Below are 12,732 nucleotides of genomic sequence, written 5' to 3'. Positions count from 1 at the left end.
TGGCATTCGTCTGCAAAGCGCCAATTTCAGTGCATCCTCCTTGTTTGTGATCACCATATTCGGTTGCTGTATATGGTTTTTTGACGTGCTTCTTCAACACAAGAAATAAGCTGGTCGTATGTCTTTGCTTTCTCATTATTTATGAGGCCATGGAAGATGGGCATAGTTTGCTTGGCATTGCTTACTATTATCAGTATTACCAGTAAATAATGGCATCTTGAACTTATTATTGGTCCTGTACGTACAATCCACAAAAAGGTCGAGGCATTGAAATTTGGTGTGCGAATAGGAACTCTCAAAATTAATGTCTAACGAGTCTTCAAAATCAGCCTGATGCCCGTACATTGTACTTAAAACGGCCCATCAACCCCTCCTCTTCGTCATAAATAAACTGTACATGTAAATACAAAATGCAAAGTAGAGAAAAATAAAGCCGCGATACTCTTAGATACCAGGCGTAAAAAGACAATAAACATAGATCCCTCGATGAATATCCAGGAACTGGGAATAAAGACAGATCAAACCAAAGAGAAAAAAAAAACAGATTATGAAGGAAAAATAAAGAAAACACACATCTTACACTGGAGTGACACCAACGGACATTCTCTTGCGTCGGCTAGAGCTAGCCCGTGACTCCTTCGTCTCCGAACGTCTCAAAGTGCGCCACGATTTGAAGCTGACCATAGTCATGGACCGGCCAAATGTTCCCGGAGTCTCATCTGAGCTGCCCTGGGCATAGGCACCACGCTTGACGGGGCGGTCTTCGAGCAAGTGGAAGCGTCTCTTGATCAGCTTCCAGGCTTCAATACCAGCAATGAAGAAGATGGTGAAGCCGACCACTAGGCCCCACTCCCATGAGATGCCACGGTGCTTGAATACATTGGTGTTGAGGCCGGGGATGTAGACCACGGGGAAGACGGAGAGCATGCCGATGACGACCGAGTAGAAAAGGAACTTGTTCGCGTACATGTCCTTGAAGACTGACAGCCGATTAGTTTCGTCGTCATTGAGGCGGAAGGCTGAGCGCCGAAGATCCTTGAATTCCCAGGCCGAAAGCAGAATTAGCCATGTAAGCTCGGCAAAAACAGCGGCTCTGGCACGGAAGACGGGTCTGCACGACTCGGACCACTTCTTGTTGCAATCATTGCCCAGGTTTCCATCGTGGTTGCCGTAGACAATAATAACGAAAGTCATGATGGTAGCAAAGCCCATAAGAACACCGTAGACGATCATGTCAACTAGAATCTGGTTGGTAAACACGCCGCGGTTCTTATCGTGAGGGGGCTTGCGCATCACGTTGCTAGCAGCACCCTCGCGGCCGAGACCAAACGCAGGGAATGAGGAAGTGACCATATTGATCCAGAGAATCTCAAGAGGAGACACGGGGAACACGGAGTAACCACGCGAGTCGCGGAACCCTAGACCAGCAACCAGGAGGATAACTTCGCCGACGTTAGATGTCAACAGGTGTAGGACAAATTTTTGAATGTTATCGAACATGCGGCGACCCTCACGAATGGCAGCCACAATAGAGTTGAACTTGTCATCGGTCAGCACAATTTTGGATGCCGACTTGGCAACATCTGAGCCAGAGCCCATAGCAATTCCGACATCGGCGGCCGACAGCGATGGGGCATCGTTGACTCCATCACCGGTCATGGCCATGAAGGCCCCACGGCGACGCAGAGCCTCGATCATGCGGGTCTTGGTGTTGGGGGCACAGCGGGCAATGACCAATGGCAGTTCCTCCATGGCGTCAATCTCCTCGTCGGTCATCTTGTCAAATTCGGTCGCCTTGACTACAACAGTTTGCTTGATAGAGTCAGGAAGCACGCTCAAGTTCTTGGGAATGATGCCAACTTCCTTGGCAATGGCCTTGGCAGTATCGGGGTGGTCACCTGTGAGCATATGCACACGGATACCGGCGGTGGAGCACTCAGCAATCGACATCTTGGTTTCGCGGCGGGGAGGGTCATAGATGCCCACAAGTCCTAGGAAGGTGAGGCCTTGCTCAACACGGTTACGCAGTGAGTTCTCACCAGTACTGTCATCGGCTCCCTGTTCCTCAGCCACATAGCGGCCATCCCACTTGCGGTAGGCAATGCACAATACACGCTGTCCCTGTGACGCAAGTGCGGACATTTGCTCCATGATTTCGTCCTTGATTTCGTTTGTCAATTCGGTGCGGTCCTCGCTGTAACCAAAGTGAGAACAGAGGTCTAGAACACGCTCAACAGCTCCCTTGGTAAAAACAATAGAGTTTTCAGCGCATCCCTCGATAGAGTCATCGTCAATAGGAGCATTGTAGATCACTGACATGCGCTTGATAGAGCTGTCGAAAGGGAACTCGGCTACTTGCTTCCAGCCCTTGCCCTGTAGAGCCTTGCGGCCATATTGGAAACGCAGTGCAAAGACCTGGAGAGCAACTTCGGTCGGCTCGCCGGCGGCGGTCCACTTTTGGGAATCATCATCGTAGCGCACATTGGCCAGGTTGCAGAGACCAGAGGATAGGAGAAAGGCCCGAAGAGCGGGAGTGACCGTGGCAGGCTCCTCCTTGGGCTCCTTGTTTCCAGCGGCATCGTTTCCAGAAGCCTGGTTGGCAGCGTTGAGCTTCTCCTCAGGCACGTCAAACTTGAGAGCGAGGGCAGAGCGTTCTTCATCAAAGTTGCGCTCCTGCTTCGGCTCGGGTTTAGGGGCAGTGTACTCCTGGTGGGTAACATGGCCCTGGGTTGGATCACTGGGGTTTTGAGACTCATGTACCGTGTAGAGATGGTTTTTGGGCAGCCAAGCCTTGCGTACAATCATGGAGCCCTGGGTGAGGGTTCCGGTCTTGTCCGAGCAGATGTTGGTTACGCCACCAAGAGCCTCAAGGGCCGAGAGATCACGAACGACAACGTTAGCCTTGTTCATTACAGAAACAGCGACGACCATGGTGATGGTCAGCACGGCTACCAGGGACTCGGGGATGATGGCAATACCGAGCGACGTGGCATAAATGACAACCTCATTGGGCACGTGGAACTCGTTGACGCCAAACACAACAACGGCAAGCAGCAGAGCACAGCCAAAAAGGACATAGGCAAGTCCGGCAAGCTTTCTCTGGAGCGGAGTTCCCTCGGTCAGGCCTAGGAACTTGCCAACCTTGTCGTAGGCGGTTAGGGCAACGCCGTGGGCAGCCTGTCTCTTGCCATACTTCTTGTAGTTCATTGAACGGCCAGGCTTGCGGTTCTTCTTGGTGCTGCTAGAAGCAATCTTGCCAACCTCAGTAGTCATACCAGTAGCAATGACAATGCCAGCACCGCGGCCCTTTTTAACAGTGGTTGTAGCATAGGCAATGTTGATGCGGTCACCGATACCCACCTCGCTGTCTTCAGTGGCAATGCGGTCAGTGCCAGGCACAATAATGGTGTTCTCGGTGATTTTATCGACGGGAAGGGCCTCGCCGGTGAGCGACTGTTCATCGCAGGCAAGGTTCATGGCCTCGAAAAGGCGGATGTCAGCAGGGACAGTGTCACCCATCTTGAGATAGACGATATCGCCAGGAACAACCTGCGCGTTGGGGACCACGGATGAGACACCGTCACGTAGGACGGTAGCCGAGGGCGACGATAGGGCGCGAAGGGCATCCATCTTTTTCTCAGCCTTGTACTCCTGCCAGAAGCCAATGGCAACGTTAAGAATAATGACGACAGTTACGACGCCACCTTCAATCCAGTCCTTGAAGGCATAGCTCAGAACCATGACGAAAAAGAGGACCTATTAATAAAGGAGTTAGCCAGCCTAGGACGGGTAAGACAGAACGAGGAGGAAGAGAGGGCAAGGGCGTACCAGGATCATAGCGTTCAGTAGCTGTTTGCTGAGGATCTTATACCAGGCAACACCATCGCCGATATCCAGCTCATTGGGTGGATGGATGCTTTGAAGCTGTGAGACCTGGGAAGAAGTCAAACCGGCATCGACGTTGGTAGAGTAATCCCGGGCCGTGTCCTCCACAGAAAGGAGGAACGGGTGCTTGAAATCAGCAGTAGTCTTGGACATGGTGATGGGCTACTATAGAAAGAGGGGGGAAGAAAAAAGAAAGAGGAGAGGGGTAGATGTGTAGAGAGAGAGAGAGATCAACGAAGTGTGATCATTGGGATGGTTGTTGTTGGGGTTGTGAGTTGAAGTAGAAGTGAGTAAGCGTGAATGTGCAGTATGCAATCAATGTATGTATACTTCTAAGGCTATCAAAGATCTAGATAACCTTGTCTGATGCAGTCTGATGTTGATAAAGATAAATCTGTCATCCATCTTGGCTGGTGGTGTGCGGCGCCCGGCCATACTTATACTTTGAAAGTCTCATGAGTTTTCACACAAAGCTATGGGCCGAGGCCACTCTCGCCCATTGGCTTCATAGATCGAAAGCGTCTTATAGACACGCCCTCCACAATAAAACAGGCTATAAAAGATGAGGAAAAAGTGATTAAAAGAAGAGCTTTTTTTTTTGCTTCGACGTCCATCAACGATTGTTAGTCTAGTAGTAAAGCCAAGCCGGAGGACCCACTAAAGCCTGGGTGACTAAACTTGGTAGTTGCACTTGGCGTTGATAGTGGATAGGAGGGCAAGAAAGTAAAAGAGAGCAAGAGCCAAAACGAGAGAGAAGTGGGGCCCGTAGTATAACCACCACAAGTTTCTTTTTATTTCTTTATTTCTTTAATTCTCTAATATTTAATTTTGCACCTACAAAACAAAAGCACGGAAGATTTTAATAAGAACAAATACGAAAAGAAAAGGGCAGCAAAGAAGAAGAGCAAACAAAACAAAATAAAGCACAAGCTCGCGTCTTGTTCCAGCCCTGTGCCATTCTGCTATCTCACCATCCGTCTTATTCTCCCACCCCGTTTTCCGTTTCCGCCCCCTCTATTTCCTCTCCCCATTCTCTCCTCATCTTCCTCTTCCTCTCTTCTTTGCCTCCCTCCTATTCTTACCCAACTCGCACTTTTCCATGAAACTTCAAGCACGACTTCACTGCCAAGTATCGCTATGCTTGGCATCTCCTTGGCGCATATGCTTGGCACTCTTGTAGCTCCACCCCCTCTGGGCGAGTCTTAGGTCACGAGTATTTCAGGGTAGGCGGCGAATTTACAGAAACCAGGTTGGGCTAAAAGCTACCGGTTCCGCCAATGACCGAGGCAGATAGCACCGCATGGCCGTCTTGGTCTCGGATGTGGGCCTTTGAGGAGGGGGGGGGGGGGGGGGGGGGGGGAGAGTGAGGTGAGAGTCATGACTTGCTATCCATGGCATGCTTCGTATGTTCTTGTTAACTGCCCGTTGCTCGTTGTCTATCTATGGGCTATCTATGACATGACGAAGTCAATCCGCCTGCTTTCTTTTTGCTTCTGCTCTCTTTTATATGCTCGTTTTGAGGCCTGCTCCTTATTAGGACTTGGCCTCCTTCTATATCCTTCGTAAAGCAAGTTCACGGAGTACTGCTTTACCAGTGCTACCTTCTTTTCTTTTTCTTTTTGCAGACACTGCTCTTGGTCAAAGGGCACGTGCTTGTGTGCGAGCGACATGACACACGCACCAGCTTTGCACAGGCACATACTGTACACACGCACACACACACATGCACACATGCACACATGCACAGGCACATACATACACATGTAGACAGACTCAACATTTGCAGGCCAATGTAGGCCGCCATTTATCTCGGGATGCCAATCCGACTGCTGCCTTAGCGTCCGTCCGGCCCTCTTTCCTCTCGTTGTGCGTCGGGGTGGCAAGAAGAGCTGGAACGACTTTATCTGTATCTACAAGCTCGAGCCTTTTATCTGAATTGATAAGCCACTAGCTAGTTGTTGTTAATCTTGTGGGCTGCCTAGTGTGCTGATGTTAGTGGCATGTGCTTTGTCTGGCCCAAGTTTCCAGCACAACACAGCATCGCCGCCTTTACTACTTTACTTTGCCTTGCTTTAGCACTGATACGTCTACACCTCCCTGCTCTTATGTGTGTTTCTTCTTCACCGTCTATTGTCTGACTACTTGCCATCCACAGGCTCGCCCAGCTGCTAAGACAAAAGCCAACGGCTCATCACAACACCAAGAACAGGCCTAATCCCGATAGACAGAAACCCCAAGAAAAAGCCAAGACCTCATCTGCAAGTCTGCCCCATTGATAAAGTCAGCTGCTCTCGTAATGGCCTATCACCATCATCCGACTTGTTTGGACCACTAATTTTTGCCATTACCTATTGACTCGGCTTTCTTTGTGTGCTACTGCATTTGCTGCCCTATGCAATTACGAGCCTCAACCCAAGCATTTCATGAAGTCCAAGCAAGCTCTGTCTTGTCAACAACCAACATGTGTAACAGCAGAAAAAAAAGGCATTTGGACAACGACGCGGAAACAGACTAAAAACAAAAAGAAGGAAGCTACTACAGGTGAAAAGCCGAATGACTAAGCAAGCGCCTATATAATATAAATATAATAAATACCCTTGCAGGCCAATCACTAATGTGTATCAATACTTTGTGTCTTTTGTCACATACCCTTGTCATGACTGTTCTCCAACAACTTCCTCCCTCTCTTATCCTCCATGATTCACTTCTCCTCTTCTTGGCTCAACAATAAAGCACCCGAAACAGGCCAGCTTGTTTTCTCCCCATTTGTTTGTCTCATATGTTGAGGTTCTCGCAATAAGGGTGGCGTGCCCCGTCTTGCCCTCTCGTCTCGCCCTCTCGTCTTCTCGCTTCTACACCAGCACGACTAACACAAATCTTGTGCAATGGTGGAATGGATCCCATGCTCGCCAAAGCTTCATGGAGAGAGCGAGGCGAGGGGCAAGGCTTGGTCCTCAGCGACTAGGTGTATGGGGGAAGGCCGAATTACGGGCATCTCTAGAACGTGCTCAAGAGCACATGGCGAGACTAAAACTAGAAAGAGGAACGGAGTTCTTCTTGTCTATCAGTCCATTATCTCTTCCTTTGGCCTATCTGGCCTGTGTCCTATTGTGGCTCGTATCTCAAACAGTAGTCTTGGCTTGCTCTTGTTCATCCTTTTTGATAGACAAGAAAAGCACCCTCGCTTCTGCCATGTGGCCCTTCTTCTGAAGCTTCCAGATATTTCCAGAGTCTCAAGTCTTCAATCTTAGCTTGCTATGAGGCCCACCAATTGGTGGCCCAAGCACTTAGCACTGCACGACAAAGATGATAAGTACGACTAATTCTCAGGCTGTCCATTGTGATGTGTGTGCATGTGCTGGCGTGTGTGTGTGTATGTGTGTGGCTGGGATTAATACGAGCCACATATGTGCAGGTATATACACACTAAACATTGTATTTCTGAGACCTTTTATCTCCCTTTTTTTTCTTCTGTCTTTTCGTTGTTATCAGACCTCAGCTGAAGCTGTGCAGAGGCAATGCTTTATCTGTATGGGTGTGCATCGATGTCTGTGTGTAAATTTACGTTTGTATATTTGTCTGGCTATATGTATCTGTCTGTACCTACACACCAACATGCAAAAACACACATAAAGCCTGCAACCTAGATTCTGTGTCCACGCCACCACAGCCTAACCTGTAGCGTAGTTCCCCCCATTCTGCACTAAACCAAGTATAAATAGAGCGCACATAGCAGCTATGCATAACACTCTCTGTGCCTCCCGTAGCACAACCAAGGCTATGAACATGTCTATTCACTCGTGCCAAATCTCCAGGCTTGCAAAGCTCTGAACTATAGCTAAAGCGAGGAAAATAATAAGAGGTAATTCTGATTTAGAATCGTTCATGCAAGGCAGATTCCTCTAACCAAAATATTATGTCAATAGATATATGAACGGCCTACTAAATACTGGGTTTAGCTGGGCAAAGCTGTGCGTTTGGGTGCACCACGGCCCTGTTCACCCCAAAACGTGCGGAGTAAGCCAGCTATAAGGCCTGTTAAATAGAGCTAATAAAACGGCAAAATGTCAAAGTTCCTCTGGCTGCGCCGTCCAGTCGGTCTCTCTCTGTCTCTGCTAGACATAGCATTATGCCATGTAGGTTTATATAGCACAGGGCAGCAGATAGCACAAAAATGTTTCGAGTTCGTTGGCTGTGACTGAAACAACAAAACCTGTCGTTCTTGTTTCTACAGCAGTAAATCACATGTAAATACTGCTCAAAATAGCCACTCATCGAAGCCTAACCCTGTTCGAATTCTTCCGCTGCTTTCGGTAGGCTACTCAATATCCCTTCACTTAGCGTTGATTCGATCACAAAGCAAAGGAATAGAGATAAGCCTCGCTCTGCAGCTATTATTATGCACATCCCCTTCCTCTTCCCCTCCCCTCTCTCATAACTTTCTAGAGAACAAATGAAACAATGCCCCAGGAATATTATGGTGGAATGGGAGGAAGAAGGGAATGCCATACATGATAAGAGAATAAAGCGTTGACTTGGACTCAACAAAACCAAGGAAGGCAGTATGTTAAACCTACCCTTTGGACATAGCCTGGGGTGCTTGTTTCCCATGACTCATCTCTCATTCTTCTTTCGGCTTTTTTGTCATCCTCCATGTTCTCTTGGCTCTGGAAACAGATCCGGATTACGGGCGTGAATTTACGTTCTTGTTCTTCGTGCTTGACAAAAACCTGATACTGGACCGCGTCTAGACACAAGGGTTAGGGTTCAGAATTGCCTATTTGACAACAATTCAAGATGGAAACTCGCTCCTCCAGGCTCTGACAAGTTTGTTTGATTGATTCTCCCACACAGCCAGCTGGGATCTTCCCCCAGTTCCTCGTGGCCATCATGAAGTTTGGAAGGTGGAATGAAGCCCCTGTCAGGAGGAGGAAGCCATTGAAGAGGGGGGGGGGGGGCGTGAGCTTGGAAAAATACATTACAGGCTCAGAAAAAGTCGCCAACGACCAAAAGTTACCATACACATGCTTATTAATAAGAGCAACATTATTCTGTACAACTCCAACATCAACCAAATCATGAGCCCATTCGACTACAACGCAGTGACATGTTGTTCTGACATGCAAGGCGGTCTGGTGTGCTGCATAACCGTTATATGTGCGTGTACTTAAAGTCTGTATACTTTTTTCCTTGAATTCATGTTTACCCCGATTTATTATTGAGATAAGAACAATCGTCAGATGGCAAAGAGAAGCAAAAAACCCATAGACCATAGATGAGAGAACCTTGATATCGTAGGGGTTTTCTCCAAGCACAGACACACCGATATCAGGGCGGAAAGCGCAAGCCAAGGTACTAAAAACCTGCTGAAGCTAGGCAATCATCATGGAAAAGTAAGAAAACCCACATCACTATTCTGACTTGCGAAGACATAGTAGCCATGTAGGTAAATGTGACTGTTTTAAGAATAAAAAACGCCCTGCCCAAACCGCTTTGCTTATGAAGGATAGAAAAGAAGAGAAGGAGGAGGGACATGTGGTAAAAAAGATAACAAGCAGAAGAGCTAAAGACGGAAAGGAGAGAGAAGAGAGGAAGCGCAAAGTAGCATGAGGAAATGCAGCATGAAAAAGGACAAAAAGCAAGGAAAAAAAAAAGAAGATAAGACACGGCTCGTTTCCCGCCTTATCTAAAAGGGATATTGAGGAGAATAACAGAGAAACATAAGAGAAGGAGACAAAGAAAGAACATGCATGAGCAGGGAAAGAAATAAAAGCAAAACAAGCAGGCGGAAAGGAAGTCGAGACAAAAATGATAAAATTCTTGTCATAAGCATACTTACGGGTGAGTGAGAAAAGGAAAAGTAAACGGGTCCTTCATTAACTAACTTGCCAGGACCATGAATGGGCACTGAAGGGTTCCCGTCGGACGTGAGATGTGACAAAATGGTTTTCTACCTCGGCAATGAAGTATCGAGCTTATCGAGCGCTGCCTGGATGGCTCTACTATCAAGGCCATCATCCGTTAGTGCTGCAACCCAGTCACGCAGCTGGATCAACCGGCCCTTGTCCTTGTCCTCGCGCCACGTCCCCAGCCGATTACGGCCCGTGTCCGAGGTCAGTGGAGCTGGAGTGGCTGGCGCATTAGCTCCACCCGACTTTCCAGGCGTTGCTGTACCGCTACGTCCGCCCGCGCCGCCACCGCCGCCGGATCCAGGGTTCATCCAGTCATAAGTTTTGCCTTTGCGCTTCTTGCCAAAGAGACCACTGGCTGCACCGAACCCGGCAAACATGGAACTGGTTTGATTCTGAGACGCGTGACTAGCTTCAGCCATTTTGGACCCGCGTTTCGGCTCTTTTTTGGCACCACTATCCTTCTTGTCTGGAGCAATGGAGCGACTTTGGGCGCCCGGAGCCACAGAACCGGCGCGTGTTTGGGATGTTGATGTGTCGGTTGTACCAGCTAAACGGGCGTTTCGTCGCCGTAATCTCCTCTCTTCCCACTCACGCTCAGTTCGGCCGGTTTCGCGGACAGCTTGTATAATGTGGTTGGTTGAGACTTTTGGGATCTTGGAAGGAGGCCCGTTTTCTGTGGGTTTCGTAGCTTCTACGGGTCCTATTTACGCGTCAAGTAATTAGTAGGTTGTATAGTACAGCATGACGAGTCCCATACGCACGTTTTTGGCCAGCACTGTGTGATGCATCGGGGCCTTGAGTACCGACATCTGCGTCCACAGCATCACTATCGATGGGCACATCGCCTTTGAAGGGCTTGAGCTCTGCTGCTGCTGGCTGCCATTCCTCTGGGATTTCGCCATGAGAATAATTTTGGCGGTTACGGGTAATGCGATCGGCATCCTCTATCAAAGACTTGAGTCGGCACTTGGTGGCCAATGATAGAAGAGCCATTTGATCCCCTAAATTTGCTTCGTGAGGAATAAAAGACCCTGTAACATTGACAATAGCAGTGCTATCTGGCAGAACCTTGGTGCTAACTTGTAGACGGGGCTCAATGGGGTCTGGCGCATTTTTGATCTTAGGAAGGTTGGGGTTGATTTTAGTTTCAAGGTTCAGGCTTAGGCCTTGGTCTCGCGCAATCTTATCAGCTCGATGGTGGAGGTTGGCGATCAAAAGAAAGGGATTGCTAAGTTCTTGAACATGTGATCTTTCCCAACGTGAAAGCGCCTCATTCCAAGCCTTTTCTGAAACTTGGGCTGCAAACAGATTTTGTTCAAGCGCAGTTTGAGTTGCTGGTTGATTTAGAGGACCAGAACCGTACATCGTTGAACGCGAGCCGGGAGGCAGGTGAGAGAAGGTGTTTTTGTTTTCATCGCTGATGGCATATAGACTGGCCATGTACGCCTCTTCCGCTTTGATGTCGATACCTGTACCGGCGAGAGAATCGGTTGGATCGTAGTCTTCGTCCTTTTCTTTGCCCGTTTTTTCAGCAGGACGGGCCGGAGGCGCCATAACACCGGGAAGAACAGCTTGGAAGACGGTTTGTGCTTGTTGTGGCTGTGTTTGCTGTTGCTGTTGCTGTTGCTGCTGCTGTTGCTGCTGATGTTGCAATTGTTGCTGCAACTGTTGTTGATGAGCCTGGAGCAGTTGTTGCTGCTGTTGCTGCTGGAGGAGCACTTGGTGTTGTAGTTGTTGTTGTTGAGTTGGTGTTGACACACCGGGGGTCATTGCGTCGGGGGTCATGATGACAGGTGATGCCGGTGCCGGCGATAGAACGGGGACGGGGACCATCGTTGACGTCGTGTAGACAGGCGATGGACTAGGCGCTGCAATCAGTGGGCGTTGCTGCGCTTGCGCCATAGCGAGCGTTGGGCTAGCAGCGCCTTCGGGGAGATGAAGACCAGATGCCATTAAACTTGATTGCTGGGGCGTCGCAAAAGTCGTGGCGGCTGTCGCCATAGGTAGAGCAATGCCACCAGATTGAGGCGACGCGACGACAGTGGGCGTTGTTATGGAGGCGGGACTGGAAATATATGAATGAGCTCTGTAAGGCGATTCTGGTTGCGATGTTGGTGGCGATAGTCGCGGTCTTTTGTTCGGCGGTACAGTGAAAACAGTTTGTTGAGCAATGGGAGATGGTGATGGAACTGACTGAGGAGTACCGATTGAACTATGAGAAATGGGCGTAGGCGCTGATTGTTGAGGCATAACAGCCGTGTATTGGGTAGAGCACAATTAGGCTTCAATGAGCGCGGGTTGATTTGTGCTGATTTCTGTGAGTGAGGAGGTGTTTGGAGGGGAAGCTCAGAGGTGATAGGCCTTGCAGGCTGACAGGCCTGAAATACTGCACAACAGTACCCTCATTAGTTAGTGCTAGTTGGCAGCCTAGCAAACAGATGAATTAGGTCGCAAAACTCGTGGCCCAAAAATCGCGAGTCCTTGTTCGGCTAGATAGAGTATGTGCGATGCTGCACAGGTGATAAAATCGCGTTGGCAGACAGATATTTTAGTAGAATCCCTATAGCGTGGCGCGTCAGCTCCAGTCGTGATGTTGCAGGACGAAGAATGCGTTCGGCTGTTCAAAAATTGCCCTCGTCACTGTCACGTGACACATCACATGATGTCGCCAAATAGCGACAAGTCTTTGAGCTTGGATGGGATAAAACTAAGGTGGGTCATATGTCTTTTTTTCATTGGTCGCCTTGTATTGTTGGTTAATTGTGTATCCTCAGCCTTGTAACCTAACAAGAAGCTTCATGAGAGTTCCGTTGTTAAATCTCCAAACGTCAGCCCTAATCGTGAAGTTATTCGTTGCTGCGTGTACATATTTGCCTGAAACTACTGACATCAGTTGAAATATAGCCCGAATTTATCGTCAGCCACAATTAGTATA

The 12,732-nt window shown here is 48.7% G+C and overlaps 2 protein-coding genes across 2 annotated transcripts; both read right to left on the bottom strand.

The window, feature by feature from the left end:
- Window positions 1-576: 576 nt before the first annotated feature.
- HOO65_010393 (Calcium-transporting ATPase 3) lies at window positions 577-4,038 on the bottom strand (the record flags this gene model as incomplete). The annotated part of the gene is made up of 2 exons (XM_071005334.1): window positions 577-3,756; window positions 3,829-4,038. The coding sequence occupies 2 exons, from the start codon at window positions 4,036-4,038 to the stop codon at window positions 577-579; spliced, it is 3,390 nt and encodes a 1,129-aa protein (XP_070862215.1).
- Window positions 4,039-9,835: 5,797 nt separating this feature from the next.
- Window positions 9,836-12,047, bottom strand: HOO65_010392 (uncharacterized protein; the record flags this gene model as incomplete). The annotated part of the gene is made up of 2 exons (XM_071005533.1): window positions 9,836-10,497; window positions 10,559-12,047. The coding sequence occupies 2 exons, from the start codon at window positions 12,045-12,047 to the stop codon at window positions 9,836-9,838; spliced, it is 2,151 nt and encodes a 716-aa protein (XP_070862214.1).
- Window positions 12,048-12,732: the final 685 nt, after the last annotated feature.

This window comes from Ceratocystis lukuohia (genome assembly GCF_044167205.1).
Source record: "Ceratocystis lukuohia strain C4212 chromosome Unknown Supercontig1_pilon, whole genome shotgun sequence".
Taxonomy (NCBI): Eukaryota; Fungi; Ascomycota; class Sordariomycetes; order Microascales; family Ceratocystidaceae; genus Ceratocystis; species Ceratocystis lukuohia.
Note: the sequence above shows the minus strand (reverse complement) of the source record. Positions and strands in the feature narration are given on the sequence as shown.